The sequence below is a fragment of the Gavialis gangeticus genome, unplaced genomic scaffold (genome assembly GCF_001723915.1).
Source record: "Gavialis gangeticus isolate Ggan-Ray unplaced genomic scaffold, GavGan_comp1, whole genome shotgun sequence".
In the NCBI taxonomy this organism is placed as follows: Eukaryota; Metazoa; Chordata; order Crocodylia; family Gavialidae; genus Gavialis; species Gavialis gangeticus.
This window is the reverse complement of record NW_017729024.1, coordinates 6,207,425-6,223,978: the sequence shown is the minus strand read 5'-3', so window position 1 is coordinate 6,223,978 and position 16,554 is coordinate 6,207,425. Positions and strand designations below refer to the sequence as shown.

The 16,554-nt window shown below is 41.4% G+C and overlaps 1 protein-coding gene and 1 long non-coding RNA gene across 2 annotated transcripts; one reads left to right on the top strand and one right to left on the bottom strand.

Moving 5' to 3' along the window:
* Positions 1-700: 700 nt before the first annotated feature.
* CUNH5orf63 (chromosome unknown C5orf63 homolog) lies at positions 701-13,812 on the top strand. Its single transcript, XM_019516854.1, has 4 exons — positions 701-769; positions 7,554-7,673; positions 12,147-12,203; positions 13,163-13,812. The coding sequence occupies exons 2-4, from the start codon at positions 7,560-7,562 to the stop codon at positions 13,337-13,339; spliced, it is 348 nt and encodes a 115-aa protein (XP_019372399.1). The 5' UTR covers positions 701-769; positions 7,554-7,559; the 3' UTR covers positions 13,340-13,812.
* Positions 13,813-15,506: 1,694 nt separating this feature from the next.
* Positions 15,507-16,296, bottom strand: LOC109297212. Its single transcript, XR_002097243.1, has 2 exons — positions 16,264-16,296; positions 15,507-15,766 (listed from the first exon to the last, which is right to left on the bottom strand). It is a non-coding gene; the product is annotated as an uncharacterized LOC109297212 (long non-coding RNA).
* Positions 16,297-16,554: the final 258 nt, after the last annotated feature.

Below are 16,554 nucleotides of genomic sequence, written 5' to 3'. Positions count from 1 at the left end.
CATCCCCCTTCTCTCTTTCCCCCATTGACTCCCCAATCTACATTTTCACTGACTACCTGTCTTATACGCAGACCAGACCAGCCTCCGGCTTCTTTAGTTTTCATTCCACCCAGGAAGAGCACACACCAACTGCTGAAACGTCCTTAGCCTGACAAAGGGTTTTTGAACCCGAAAGCTTGCTTAATAATTGTTTTCCAACTATTTAAGTTGGTTTAATAAAAGATACCAGATTCACGCAAAGAACCTTGTCTGCCTGTGTCCTTAGATCAGCGCAGCTACAACCTACACCCCAGTAAGATAAACACAGCGATTTCACATGGGAATCTCGAACGCAAATCGCCCTGCCCTGCTGGGGGCTTCCGGAGCTCTTTGCCACGGAAGAATGGCTCAGCTCTTCCCCCCAACAGAAACGGGGAGAAAACGAAGAGCTGATGCCTTAAGGGGAGACCTAGTCCTACGAGGGTGCCTCCGCACCCCACAGTAGCAAGGGAACAGAACCCAGCGCCCACGTCACAAAGGGCGGAGAAAGGCTCCAGCGACTACGTCACAAAGGTGAGGCACGGCTCCCAGCCGCCCGCACAGAAGCGCTGTTGTGCCGCGCGGCGCCAACAGTGGGCGCTGTGGGGCGGGCGACGCGACTGGCGCTGCAAACGCGGAACCCGGAAGCGGTGGCCCCAGCAGCAGCTGCCTCCCTCTCCCCCTCCCCCTCCCCCTCCCCCTTCCCCTTCTCTCATGTGCTGCCGGAGGGAGTGAGTGTCGTGATGCCCAGGTTGGTGCAGGCTGGCACGCGGGGCTGTCTGAAGCAGTGGGGAGGCGGGTTCGAGTCCCGGTTGTAGCTTCCTGTGTGGTGCGGTGCAAGCGCTCAGGAAAGTTCTCCTAGTTTGGCTGCGCATGCCCTGCTTGTATGGTATCAAATCAAGAGGACCTAATTATTATTATAAGGCTGATCCTGGAGAAAGGGGCATGGGCTCAAGAGGCCAAAAATCCCCACCGAGGAGGGCATGTGGGTAATTTCTGGGCACCGTGTTTGCTTGCATGCACGCAGTAGGGTTGCCTGTCCCCCTGGTGCCTCCAGGAATGGGGTAGAAATCACCAAGGGTGCTGCGAGTCACCTGAGATAAGTGATAGGGCATTCATTAACATAAATATGAGATGTTGAATCTGATTTATACAGTAGCCAAGTGGTTTTTTTAAAATACAACAGTAATGTGCATTTGCCTTCCTGATGTAAAGTGTATGCACCGTAATCCATAACTGATATATACAAATACGTGGGCCTGTTCGCCTTGTGTGTTGCGGGCACGGTGGTGTTCCAGAAGCCCCCTGGTGGGTATAGGATGCAGTGTGCTCATAGTGTCATCTAGAGCAGTGCTTCTCAAACTATCTGATGTGGCGAACTGGCAGTTTTTTTTCCAGTGGGCCAGGGACCAGTGCCCAGTTCAGCCGGTGGCAGCACCTGCGTGTGACAGTGCTACACAAATGCACGACCAGCTGTTTCTTTCTCTTTCCTCAAGTCACACGACATGACATCACCTGGAGTGTTGGAACATACAAACTGTGGCACTATGACATATCAGTGTTATGCTTCTGAAAATATATTTCTTTCTTTCCTGGCAACTTGCTGCGGACCGGCAGCGGTCCGCGAACCACCACTTTGAGAAGCACTGATCTAGAGAGTGGAGTGTAGTGGCACTGTAGAGTTTCTCCAGTTTTGGGGGTGGGTAAAAGAGAGTTAGTCCTGATACATTGGGGGATATTAATAGACCGTGCACTGATATTTAACATTCTCCATTGAAGTAGGTATCAAAAGTGCGTTACAACAACATGTGTGTAAACAAATTGATATGAAGAATCTTTTTTTTTTTTTTTTCTAATTTGCTATGTGTCCTTGGAAAAAAAGAATGCTACTTCAAGACTTTATGAATTGTGCTATGTCTAGGGTCATTTTAAAGAAGATATTTAACATTTGTTTAAAATTTCCAGAATACCTTAGACTGGTAATTAATTTCAGAGAGATGGTTTTGCTGGTCTTACTGTGCAGTAACCCTAAGGCAACCCCTTAGAACTGGGGTTGAAGAAGGAGACATACATAGCGTGGAAGAAATTCTCCTTTGGTTCTCACCAACTAGAAAGGAGATTGTTGTGGAACGAAAAGGAAAGCAAGGAAGGCTTCCCATGCCCGTCAATGCACACACGCACGCACGCACACGCACACCCCACTCAAATAGATGCTGAACATCTGAGCTTGGCACACAGGAACTCCTGGGAAATTCCCTTAAGATACCCTACCAACACTTTGGCCCCTTCTACACATTGTATCTACTATACTATTACCTGGTTTATTGCACAATTAATTTAGACTAACTACATATACAAATTAAAAAGTTGTGCCTTAAAAAGGAACAACTGCTATAAAGTTAATGCTGGAAAATATGTAATAACTTTATAGCTGTTTTTTATCCAGCTTTTATTTGCATGTGTAGCTTGTGCTCTTGTGGCTGAGAGTCCACAGCTGTTATGTTGGAACTGCAGTTGTTGGACACTGGTTTCCATATCCAGGCACTCCTGGATCCTTTTTTGGGGCTGGGGAACAGTGGAAAAAATATTTATTCTTCATGTCAGCATATGCCTACTAAATATCCTATAAGCAGGACTAGACAGACAGGCAGAAAAACTCATTTTTATTTGCTACCAAAGTTAGGTTGGAACAGGAGACTATGCAGACTTCTGATAGAAGAGGAGCTGCCCATCTCTGTTCTTGCATTCAGTGACTGCACTCTGTCATCGTCGTATAGTTGGAGTCTTCCTCCCCACATCTAGTCTTCTAGATCTTTACATTTGATCTTCAACCTGTGGATCAAAAGAATATATTCTCCATGGTATAATAGTTTTTTTTAACAATTATGTAGTGGGAAAATCTGTAAAGAACTATCACATGCTCCATTTTATGCAAATATAGAATAGCTTTCAGGTTCCTAAGGTGTTATAAAACACTTGAAGTGATTTGTCCAAAAATAATTATGGTTATTTTGTCAAATGTCTTGGGATCCCTGGCCTAAATTAGAATCTGTAGATTGCAAAAAAATAAAAGTGTGTGTGTGTGTTCAATTACAACAGTACATTCATAGACATAATAAGACTTTAGCTAAAATCTATGGTGAATCACAAAGCATTGGATCTTGTTGTTCAGGTCACAATAGATTCATTACTATTTGGACAATTCATCCAGAACCACAGATAGAATATGTGTGATGTGAAGCTGAGATCATTAAAGAAAAAATGTCATTAAAAATACACAATTGAAAAAGCAACCATGCTTAACTCTGCTTTAGGTTTACAAACAGTTAATCTAAATAAAACATTTTCAGTATCACTTTTTTGTTGGTGAAAACCAGAATTTATTAACTGATATTCTGTTTATTGGAGATTAGTGCAATTTGGTCTCCCAGAACACAGCGTTGGCCAACTTTAGTCGTTTAAAAGATATTTGTTAAATTACTACCATCTCTTTACTGTAGGTAGAAAAAAGTGGGGTTGGGCAGGATGAGAGGTACCTTTTGGAATTAGCAAGTTCACTTGCTTCCTGTGTACATTTTACTGAGCCTCTAAAACTTCATGGGGGGAAAAGGATTTCTAGAATGACTATCAAAGGTTTTGCACTAATTGTTAGCAGTTTAATTTCCTCATAACAAAAACATAGGAATGCCACAGATTTCTCCCACATGGCGTGAAAGCTGCAGGGCATCTGTGCAACATTTCCTTTTCTTTCTTGTTAAAGGAAGAAATAAACGGGAAGAATCAGCAAAGATTGGGCTGTTTCATCTGAGAAACCTTAGCTTTGTGCAGATCCAGCTAGATGGGCCGCTTGGAATCTGGGTGTTTTAGGCACAACTGCAGATCACAAATGGTACTCATAGTTTACCTGGGCTTCTTGCATGAATCAGCCTGACAGTAGGTGTCAGTGCTGGGGAGACATGAGTTTTATTGTTGCAGACAGAAGCCAGACTTTACATCCTCCTGTATTTCTGTGGCATGTAAGTATATCAGATACTTACAGTGGGGTTTCTATTTTATCCCAAAATCTCTTCCCCCACCCCCCTTAAATTTAACCAAATGGAAGAGCAGGGACTTGTTAGATCTCAGAAACACTAAAAGCCTCCAGAACAGTTGAGAATCTGGCATAGTCCTGAGGATGCTCTGTGCTAGGCCCAATTCCCACCATTACTTAGGGCAACTGTTCTGCTTTGCACTACTTTCCCCGAGCTGCTGTTCTGGAGCATAAGGGACTCCAGACTGTACCTACTGTGCTGTAACAGTTGTGCAGTGTCTGATGACATCTCCCATACAGGGAGATGCTCCAGCAGTTCAATCTGCCAGACTGTTTTATGCCAGTGAACAAAACAGAATGGTTAGAACATTGGACCAAGATTGGGGCTTTTGGCTTTAAAGGTATTTGTCCCGGTTTATATCAGTGTGATTAGGATACAGCTCCCCTGTCAATAGCTCCCTTCAAACAGGTACTTAAATTGAAGTCTGAGGTTCTAAGTCATAGAGAGTGTAAATCCCATGCTAGGCATCTTGAATAGAAATATGATTTCCAATATAAAGGTTAAAAATCACCCGAGAATTCCATGATATATCTACTATCTGTTAAGTAGATAATGACGTATCTTAGGTCTGTGCAGTATATTTGATTTGTACATAAGATTTCCGTAGCATCCCATTCTCATGTAGCTGTTGCAGCCTATAGCTTTGTGACCCTGGCAACATAGCATATCATTGGTCTCAAGAGTAGTTCTGGGTGATGAAGGTCTGCTTCTGAATTCCAAAGAGTGTCTGCTTGAAGTTTAAACATACAGAGGGGAAAAAAACAAGACAAAGGATTTTTAACAGGGTTTGTTTCTGGGGGGAAGGTTTAAATCACACTTTTTGCCTGCTGGGTTGGCAGCAAAATATTCTGCCAAGTTTTAAATAAATATCAACTCTGTTTATTTTGACATTTTTATCTTGGATGCAAGCAGGCCCACAAGCTACATTTTTGTCACGCGAAAACACATCTGGTCTTGGTCAGCTTTTCTTTGTGATTATGGACATAAATATTTCTATAAATGACTACTGAGGCCACTTATTGTCAAGCAGATTTACATTTTTTTGCGAAGCTTTCAAGCTGATCTCTATATTTAGTATGCAAAACCCCATCTAAATCAAATAGGTTTCCACCTGGCTAAACCAAGTCTGACTGCCTAAGTGTTTCACAGTGCTGGCATAACAGTCACCTGGAACTTCATGGCAACAGCAAAGCTACAACACAGAACCTGCTGCTCAGCCAGTTCCTTCCTGAGTTCAAGGTGAATGTTTGTTACCAGTAAAGAGCACATGGAATATAGTCAAGGAGCTGGATACAGTCATCCAGGATAAGAAAGCTGCCACCTGCTCATTACAATGTATTCCATTTCAAATGACTATTTTTATGTCATTACTTACAAAAGCAGGTACTTTTCTCACATCTGAAAAGTGGCCATCAAAGCCACATATAGGCAGTTTCTCCTGGGGCAGTCAGTGCTCTCCCAGGAGAAACCATGAGCATAGAGATGTTCAGGATTTTTCTCCAAGAGCAAAAATGGCTGTCCCAGGAAAAAAAAAATCTGGGAACAACCAAGATTAAATCACTCCAAGGAAAGTAAATATCTATACATGTTCTCTTTTGAAAGAAGCCATATTGTAGTCTTTCAGCAGCTGAAGGTGTTGCTACAACCCCCCTCAGGAGACAGTGTATCGCTCAGCCAGCACTTGGCTGCTTCACTCAAGGTGGTACCATTCTTATCCTGGATGGTAACAGATGCTCGACTGTGTTCCATATATTCTTTACTGGTAACAGACATTCAGCTTTAACTCAGTTGGAAGGAACTGATAGACCAGCAGGTTCTCAGTTGTATCCTTTCTGTTACCATGAAGTTCCAAGAACATGCTTCCTTCACAATCCCACATTGTGCTGCGGTGAGACATAAGCTGACTGAGTTGTCTAGGTCAGCTGATCAGGGCTGCCTTATACACTGCTGCCATGTGCCTCAAGGCAGATTGAGGGAGTCTACAGAGCATGCCGAGATGTGTGCACAGGGGTCCCCTGACTGTGCCACTTGTGTACTGCAAGCTCCCTGCTTTTCAAGTGCTCAGCATTTGAGTGTCTGTTCAGGCGTCTCTGGGTAAGTTTTTCTACTAGGAAACAAACTTGGGGAAATTCTCCCAGATTATCTGAACATGTGTACAGAGCCCAAGTTATACGTCACCACTTTGGTATGGTTGTAATTTAGCACAATAGATGCAAGAACTTTTATTTTAGCAGATGTTTCAAAACATGGAAGTTGCATTTTCTACTGAAAACTCTCCTGGAAGCATGGCAGGCCATCTCCCTCTCTCACTCTATTCTTAGCATCTGTTGAAATAGGCTTTCACCTGTTAAAGTTTGTGTCCCTCTGACCAGTTAGTCTTTAACATGCCACCCTGCCTTACCTCCTGCCTCACTCTAGTCACCTTTTCCTCCTACCTCTGCCCCCAAAAAAGCAACACAACACATATGCCCTATAAACCAGGTCTCTGCCAGTGCAGCCAGAGTGATGGAGCTGATATTGTTCTAACTATAGCTATCCAGTAGAAGCTGTAGAATTTAGCTCTTCATAGAGAGGAGCTGGGAGTCCCAGTGAGCACAATAAACACAATCACAGCTGACACCTTTGATGATTGTCTCAGCAAAAGGGTCAAAGAATGAATAGGCAGGGAGATTAAAATAGTCTTTGGACTCTAGAAGTTATCCTGACAAACCAACATTAAAGCTCATTTGTGGGCTATTATGGAGGAAGCACTGTTGTTGCTAATGCTCTTCTACGGACAAAAGATTTCAGTCCTTAACACTAAATTCATATGAGAGAGCTCCAAATGAACCTCAAATTCATCAGCATCTTTTATAAATTAATTTGCTGTTGCATAAAGGATTTCTGGGTAATTCATTTGCTTTTAATACCACAATATTAAATCATCTTGTCTGCAGTCTTTTTTTTTCCCTTTTTAGTTGCTGCAGGAAGCATTATTTTTATGTTCTGAGTAGGTACAAAACAAGTTGTTTGATGGAATAATTTTGAGTAAGTAAAATATTTTATGTCAAGCAATGCAGCAAGATTGCAGTGGTTCAAAGCTCAATACATTGCATTCTGTTAGTTTTGTGTAGTTTTTACTGGTATGTGTCTAGTTGAGGTAGTGTAGTATATTTATGCTAGCATTTGTGTTAGAGAATTTAAACAAAGCATTTCAGCAAGAAAGTATAATCTAAATTTTAAACAGACATTCTTGAAGTACATTAAATTGTTATGATGCGTGCTGCATAGTAAGTCTTTTCCAGATTAACATGTCAAGACTGAACACATAAGTGCTATGAAACTGGTTTGATTGCATTTGTATCCCGCAAGTTACTGGAGCACCATTTCAACTTTATAGCATTTTCTGAGCTTTATCTTATAGTAAATAATTAAATGGTAAATTTTTGTTATTATTTTCAATAGGTAAAGATGCTTTGGTTTCGGAGCACAGCAGTGCAGCTGGCAAGATATTCTCCTAATCTGCTATGGAGACAACTTTGTGCAGCCAGTACAAATACACCAGTCTTAACTTTGTTCACCAAGGTAAGTTAGTTCATTGCAAACATTTGACCAACAGATTAGTGTCATCCACCTACAGGGCCCACCACTGAATTCCAGGGTATGGAGCCCCATTGGGAATACATTTTGGCAGTAGTAGGGCATGCAACTTGTAACACCCACCGTTCCCTAGCACTGCTTACCTACTGCCAGCGGTGGGTCCAGATCTGGTCTGCAGGGAACCCCATAGTTCTGATCCAGCCTGGGATCAAGTGAGTTTGGTGCCACTGGTTTATGGAACAAAGCCTGAGCATTTTAAAACATCAGCTTTGAAGTACAGGAAATCCTTGCTATTCACAGGTTCGGCATTTGCGGTTTCAAATATTCCGAAAAATGCCAAACCCACATTTTAAATACACTTTCTACACTTACAGAAGCTCCTCGGGAGCTCCGCACTTGCTGCTGCAGTGCTCCCGCTGCCGAAGCTGTGCCCTGCCCCCCTCCCCCAGCCACTGGGGGTTTTCGCCATTTCGCTTATTTGCAGATTTCGCCATTCATGGGGGATATGAGAATGTATCCCCCTGTGAATGGTGAGGGTTACTTGTACTTCAATTTCCAGGAATTGCAGGTTTAAATACACCCCAGAGGAATAGGTCAGGCCGTGTTTTTTTGGAAGAAAATTAATTAATTTAGTACTGTGCAATTCATTTTGTGGGTGTCTTTTGAATGAGACCTCACAATGTGGTTCTGCTCTGACTGTGACTGTAGAACTCAAACAAGATGGAGTTGTAGGATTATTGCATCTGAGTGACTCCATAGGCATTATATGTAGCTTATAAGTAAAAACAATCCTTTGTTCTAGTTGCTTGCCTTGAAGACTCAACACTTCTTTCTTCATGGATGTATCTGACGCACCAGGAGCGTGCAAGTCCATACCCGGAGCTGTAAACGTGGCTAGGCGGCTTAAGGGAGAGAACCTGAATAGCCCCTACCACAGAACCAACTTTAAACTGTAGTTCCCTTCCCCCAATCAAATGACACTCGTGCTTTTTGTCCAAATACACAATAGTATATGCTTAAGCAACTTTCAATTAAGAGCACTTTGCAGACTGTGTGCATGCAGTTGTTATAAGTATAGCCATCAAACCATAAAGAAGGTGGGGAGAAGGAAAAACTTTAGCCAAGGGCACTAAATGAAGCTCCAGTTCTTCTGAAGGGTTCAGTGGGATTTCTGCAAGTGCCTTTCTGCACTTCTCACTCAGTTTGGGATGTAAGCACAGTTACTTCAGTTGTCCCTCTCTCACAGTTACTAATTTGTCTGCAGGGGCTCCTTTGATCCTTTTTGCCATGAGAAAGCAAAATGGGAATTCAGGCTTACTCTGTTCCTTCACATACCAGCCCAGGACCTTGTACAACTTTGAGTATTGGCCCAGAAGGCTTTACTGAACTCTCTCTCAGATTCCCAGGGCCTCTTCCCACCTCAGATCTCCAAGATCAGTACTCTTTCACCCCTTTCCAGGTTCGCATCTCTCTGCATCACAGAAGCAGCTAAACCATCCCTAAACCTTCAACATGGTTCCTCTGGGAAAACATTTTCCCTGTTAGAATAGGTTGAGCATGAGGGTGGCCATCCAGACAAGCTCCTACTGCTTCAGTTTTCCAGCCCAGGCTAACTCTGCAATCCCAGTTTACAGCCTTTATATTCCCAGGGAGATGGAGCCAGAAATGGTCAGCAGCCCAAGTCTTAAAGGGACTACTATCTGAGCAGTCTCAAGTTCTCTGTCCCAAGGTGGGGTTTTGTAACTCCATTATACATGCTGTCTCACTATGACATTTGTTTGTTTTTCTGTTCATAGCTGGAAAAAATGTTAAAACTGCATTGCAGAGATAACAGCCTCAAACAAATATCAGCAGTTGTTCATCAATGGAATGTGCATTATGTGAAGCAACACGTTTTAAAGGCCCAGCTCTATTTCCACCAGCTGATTCAACACCAAGTTGTTCATAATGCAAAAGGCAATAATTTAGGGAGTAATGAGATTAGTTTTAGAAGTTAATAACTGGAAAAGACTCTTTTATGTGTCTTTTGTGCTTATAGCTTTGTAAGCAGTATGAAATCATGACAAACACATTTCTGATGGCAAAGTTGAAATAGTTTTCTGAACTGGCCTGTTTTGTTGAACACAGTCTTATGTTAAAGTGTCTTTTATATCTTGTATCACTGCTTATGATGCAGGCTGCTTATAATGCACAGATTTGTACTCTCAGCTTGTAACCATTCACTCAGGGCTTGGTTATTTTTTAAGTGAGAAGAGTGAATAAGACTACAGTGTAAGTGAGAATTAGTTGTACAAATAAAACTGTCTTTTCAGCTGTTTGTGTTACCCAGCAGGTCTAAATATTCCTTCTGTAAGAAAACAGAATTCCTGTGGAGGCCTAGACAATTGGGAACTTTTGGAAAGACATTTATTTGGGTCTACACTGCAAAGTTTTGCCATCAGAGCTACACTGATTGGAGGGTGGGGGGAGAAGAAAGGGGAAGGAAATCACATCCCTAAGAGCTATGGTCACCCCTCCCTGCATACAGATGTAATTTATGCTGTCAAGAGACATTTAGCGGTTACAGCTTATGTCATCTGGGGAGGTAGTTTAACTAAATTGTCATAACAACTCCTTTGATGATACCAGCTTCACCTCCATGAGGGGATTTTGCTGATACAGCTGTAGTGTACTGTGACGTATATGTAAACTGCTGAATGTCCCATGAAAGCAATTTAAGGCCTGTTTGCTGAGATTCTTGAGTAATCAAAGCCCACAATTATTTCTGGGAGGAGTTCCCGCTGGAAATGAATGTTGGCACCGGTAAAGGAATAGAGTGACTTGCTTTGTTGTACGGGGCTTATGCACACAAGCTTGAACTAAAATAACTAAGTAGTTTTTAATTCTCTCCCTTACTTACTTACCTCAATGCAAGTTTGCCTTGCTGAATTTTAGTTCAATCAGAAAACATTTAAAGTAAGTATCCAGAGGCAGATTTGAACACTGACTGAAAGGTGTGAATTTAAAGAAAGAAAGCAAACAGACAAACAAGAGAGCGGAAGGCGGGGTTGACACGAACGGCTGTCTCGGTTTACCTAGAGGTGCAATTCTGAATTGGATATCTAGACTGGTGGTGCTGTGTGTGCAGATGCTTTTATGCCAGTTGAAGCCCAGTTGTTATTTTAGCTTGTGCCTGGTAGCATACAGGCTAAACAGGTCTACGCTGATAAAAATAACTGCACCCAAAGCTGCACGTTTAACTAAAGCTGATTTTAAACCAGTGCCAGATACACCGTGGCAGCTTGCCTGCTAATATGTGCCCTAAGTAAGGGAGAAGTGCTGCTGCTTTATCTGGCTTTTTGCACTTACCAGCTTATCTGGCCCATTTTGCTGCCTTAGGACTTCCTGCAAAACTAGCTGAGAAAACCAATAGATTCTAGAATGTCCTGGCTTTAGTTTACAGCATCCTCTCCATTACATGGAGCATAATTTTGGGTAAATGAGGCGGGCTGACCAGACACACCCTGGGCTCACCCTCATTCTTCGGCTCTTTCAAAAGTTACAAACAAAAACAGGAAAACCACAAGCTGCTTGTTCCTTAGCACTTGGCATGAGGTTTCAAACATTCAATATTTGTCTATAAGGGAAACATAATTTGAATTAAGAGTATTACCCTATTTACTCAAATCTAGGTCAACTTTGTATTTAAAATGACTCCACAGCAATTAGCTTTTGGAAAATCATAAAACCTTACCTTGGATTTGAGTAAGTACAGCAGTTAAAAGTGGGACAGTAGTTCCTGATGTATTCTCTTCCATATAGACAAACTTATTCCAGAATAAGTATATCCATACAGGGAATCAGGTAATAGGGAAGAGCTATTTCAGAATAAATCCCTATATAGAAAAGTCCTAAGAAAGCTTTGGAAAGAAAGAAGGAATCGGCATCATCTGACTGTGAAGATGTTTCATGGCAGAAAGATAGAGTTATCATTTTTCCTCCCTACATATATTGCGTTACTGCAGCCCAAGATCCATTGCAAGGAATACTGATGTGTATGTGGAGTGACTTCATAGAAATCAGCTTTTCAGATATACCTTAGCATAACTCACAGTCGAATTAACTCTTAGATCATGACAATAGCTTGCCTTCAAAACTGCACCACTGCATCAGATTTTGAATTTCAAAAATATTTTCATTGTGATCACAAATTAATGGCAACAAAAATCCTAAAGGCATGAATTGTCCAACAAATAAAATGTCCCCTTTATTGCTTACATTATATATTTTTTTTAAAAATCATTGACTATTTCAATTCACACTGCACTGGTGAGGAAAAATATTTTGAAAGCAATGTGTCATTGGCAAGGAGCCAACATTTGGATGTGGTGGCTTTTTCCTTAGTATGTTAAGTGATAGAACAATAATCTTCATGTTTTACTGCTTCTTTTTAAAATTAACCTGACTATTTTCCTTTAGAAACCATGTCCTTTGTGTGATGAAGCAAAAGAAGTGCTTGAGCCATACAAAAACAGGGTAATGTAATACAATACTGTATATATTATATATGGAATGAATAGTTAATCAGGATCCTTCCTTTGTAAAAAGAAATTGCTTTGATTTCTTTGTATCCATTGTTCTTTCATGGACAACCTCTTCAAGAAAATTTCAGCACTGATTTCCATAAAACTCATTATCCAAAAGCATTTTCAGATTCTGTGGCCCAAGTAGATGTTAGAAAGTAAACCAGTGTGTATACAGTGTTGCAGAAGTTTTAACAATAGCTGCTTCTATAATACGTACATATTTCTGAGGCTTACAATGCAGTTTGCAGCAAAGTGATTGTGTGGCAGTTCAAATGTGCTTAGCCTCCTGTCACATTTCTGCATTGTGCTGTTTGACCATATTCTGGCATCCGCATGGAGTGCACTTTGACCAGTTTTTGAGCCCCTGGCTGCTGAACCCACAAGCTAACATGAAAGGCCCGATCCTGTTCCACCTGTTAAGCCTCCAATTCTGCCTATGTGCTTAAGTCTGTTTCTATTCCACCCTGCTTAAGCCTCTGAAAAACAGTTGCTACAAAAGGTGGGTGGGTCCCCCTCCTGCTTTCTGTTTAAGGGTAAGGTGATGAGGTATTACAAAAATAGGCCCTTTAAGGTTTTGTCAGGGACTTGAGCAGGGTGGGATATTATCTGGCCCCACAATCTCCCATTGGGGTGCCAGCAGCAGAATGAGAATGACCAAGATTGTGCTTGGGTGGTTCCTCACTGTGGATCTGGGGATAATGTTGGGGCCCAGGAAGTACAGAATCCAAGTATATGACCACATCTATTTGTCCCTGAAAACATGTACTTGCATGCAACGTGAATGGGCAGAGATCCAGACAAATGAAAATGTGACAGACTTGGGAGCAAATTTTGCTTTCGGACAAAAGTGTTATGACAAAGTGTCTAATTTCCTCTAGTTTGTAACATCTAGTTTTTTTCCTTTCAAAGTTAATTTTGCAGGAAGTGGATATCACTCTTCCAGACAACGTAGCATGGTACGATAAATATAAATATGACATCCCTGTCTTTCATTTAAATGGGCAGTTCTTAATGAAGCATCGAGTAGATATCCAGAAATTTGAGAACCAGCTTGCAAAGCTAGAGTTGCAAAATGACGACTGCTAATGAAGAGGATGCTGCTGGCTTGATACTGGATTTGAATCAAATTTGTAATATATATGGTTTTAAAGTGTTGGGTTCATTATCAGACACTTTTTTCCTGGAATTTAATGCAAGTTTTTCTTAAATAACTGAAATGTGAATGTTTTGTATTCCATTTGGTATTAATGATGAAGCTCATCTGACTGACTGGAAACCACATATTGTACTTTTCATCTGCTGCTATCCTAGATTGTTTAGTTTTTCATTCACTGAACAAATTATGTCCTATAGCAGCAACAAAAAGAAACACACTTCCAGACTGTTAATATGGTCTGCACCGACAAAAGAATGTATATCTATAAGGAAGCTTTTTTTTTTTTTTTAAGGGAGCGGGACTTTGAAAAAAAAAATCACATGGATAAATTGCTAAAGTGATTATTTTGAAGTGGAGTTATTATTGATGAAAAAGACACTTGAATAAAGACATCAAGTCTGTACTTGTGTAATACTGTACCTTTCCTGAACCTGGGATTTAAGGCGCAGACAGAAATGACATTTGTCTCATGATTGGCTCCTTGAAGTTGCTCTAAAACCATGCCCAAACAGAAGACCACTGCTGCAGAGCCCTCTGATTTGTGCAACAAATTAACCCTTATTGTATGAGAGTTCAAATGAAGCCTCTCCTAAATAGAGTGACTTCATTAATTTCTGTCTGCTACGCTGCAAGAGCAGCCCAGCTCAAGCTGCTGTCTCTGGATAGGAGGGGGAGACAGCAGGGAAGGGAGGTCCCTTCTGGGGTTTTCTCAGTCCTACAGGAGTGGGGGGGCAGTGGACTGAAAACCGCTCACCTCAAGGGGGAGGGGGGAAGACTCCAATCTACCTCCCCCCACCCCACACACACACTCCCGCAGAGCTGAAATAACCCAAGATACAGCCTCTCTCCTTGGATTGGCTCCAGATTGGAGCTGATCCTCCACCCTCCACCATCAGGAGGATCAGTCTAACTCATGGTGATTTCTGTGAGTCGCCATGAGTTAGACCTGGGAGCTGCACTTTTGTCTCCACCTTTAGTTGTTACTAACGAAAACTTGAGTGGCATTGTTTAAAATGGGATAAACATTTTGCACTGAAGCCTGTGGTATCTATTACACTAAGCAGAGTAATTTTTGCTCTCTGGTACTCAGTTTTCCCAGCTGTATCAAAACAAGAAAAAGTATCAGTAAAAGTGAAATTGACCCAACAGAACCTAGTCTGGCCTGGAAAAAAAGATTTATACTCCATACATGTCTCCTTATGCTAGTTACCATCTTCATTTTACTCTCTGAAATCATGAAACCCTAACAGCTTCATTATAAGTCTGCTGGCATGAGATAACATAGGTTCCCCCTTAGGCTCTGACTATATAATTTTTAAAAAACACGCTACCTACATGGGTGTCTGACATGATTAGGGATGCTCGTGTTATAACAGGTTTTTTCATAAATTGCCTATGAGCAAAGAAAACAAGGTTCTCTAATCATGTTATAGAAACAGTGCTTGGGCCTGTAGGCTAGCAGTCTTTTTAGTAGTGTAGGTTGGCCCTTACATTGTCTGACAGAATGCAAGAAAGACCCACATTTCAGTTCCACCTCTGACTTCCCTGTAATTTAGCTTAGTAACTGGCAAGGATACTGGTTTTAGCAAGGTTTGCGGCAACTTTACTAGCGCTTATCCTTTACAAGCTTTCGGTGCAAATAATTGATAGTCCTTAATGAAGTATGGGGGCTGAGATCGATTAAAGAGAGAGATTGGTCAGCCTAATAGAAAAGCATCTTTAATATTAACTGTATAGTATGGAAAAGTGCGATGTTCAATCAGTTTAGTCGGCCCTCTCAAAAACAAAACAAAAATATTGTGATTACTCGTTTTCTGTATTCTTCATCACTGAAGATTATCCTGAACATCTTCTAGTATTAGGAAATTAAACAAGGAGACTATAAAGTTGGGTCATCTTCATCCTGAGAGAAGCCTAAACACAGACATACACAGAACCCTAAATTTACCAATTTAGGGAGGCAATTTTACCACAAAATTCCACATTAGTTTTTCAGAGTTCAAAAACTTCTCTCCTCCCCAGGACAGAAGGTGGAACTCATTTACAAAGGAGGCAGGAACATAATCATTAATATCAGCCAAAAGAAAAAAAACACGGTAAAAATATCCATTTTAATCTAACATCACAGGTCTGTTTTGAAGGAATCTCTACCAGCAGTTCAGGTTAGTCATTTGTCACATAGAACAGATGTCATAGTTGCATCATGAGCTGGACACTACAACCAGCTGTTATTTTTGTAAGTGACCCCTCAGCTTGGTCTGGGATAACCTCCTTGTTTTGTTGCTCTCTAGTTCCATTTCTCCAGGTCCACAACCTTGATTATTCTGCCTGTCTTGCCCTCACACAGCCTTTTACACCTGTGCAAAGTAAGCACAAAAATGGGTGACGGACATTCCCGAATCAGAACATTTCACTGGTGCAAATGATTGTACCATGGTAAGTCAGGGGGAATCGGGTATTATGCTTAATTGAAAAAATGTACCTATTAAATGAAGTATGCTCCTGGTATTGGACACTGAAGCAGAGTTCTATCCCATCCATAATCCTACACTTCTGCCATTGATGAATGTGGTCAAAGGGGGAAATAACACTAGAGAGAACTTTGCCCACAATGCATAAAGAGGTTATGAAGCTAAGGTTCAAGCAATATATTGTAAATGTCACTTCAGATCATAGATCTGAATTGTTTCAATATTAGGAGTGAATTTGGTGTTGAGAGGCCAGACTTTATCTGTCAAGATTTTTGTAATAAAATTAAACTCCTAGAAGGTTTCAGACTGGACATAAGGAAAAACTTCTTCACGGTTCATGTGACCAGGCTCTGGAATAGACTCACAGCAGGGGTGGTACCTACCTTGGAGATCTTCAAAAGGAGACTAGATGCACACCTGGCTGGGGTTGTTTGACCCCAGCAGTCTTTCCTGCCCAGAGCAAGGGAACTGGACCCAATGATCTCACAAGGTCCCTTCCAGCCCAAAACTTCTGTGAATGTAAACAACAGTATAGATTTTCAGATCTATTGATGAAAAGTGCTATTTGGAAATGTGTAAAGCATTATCAACCTTCTATACAGGTAGTTGACCATGGTTATGTAACCTAACCTACTCTTCCAACGAGCTTTAGTTCAAAGCACCCCACTGCTATT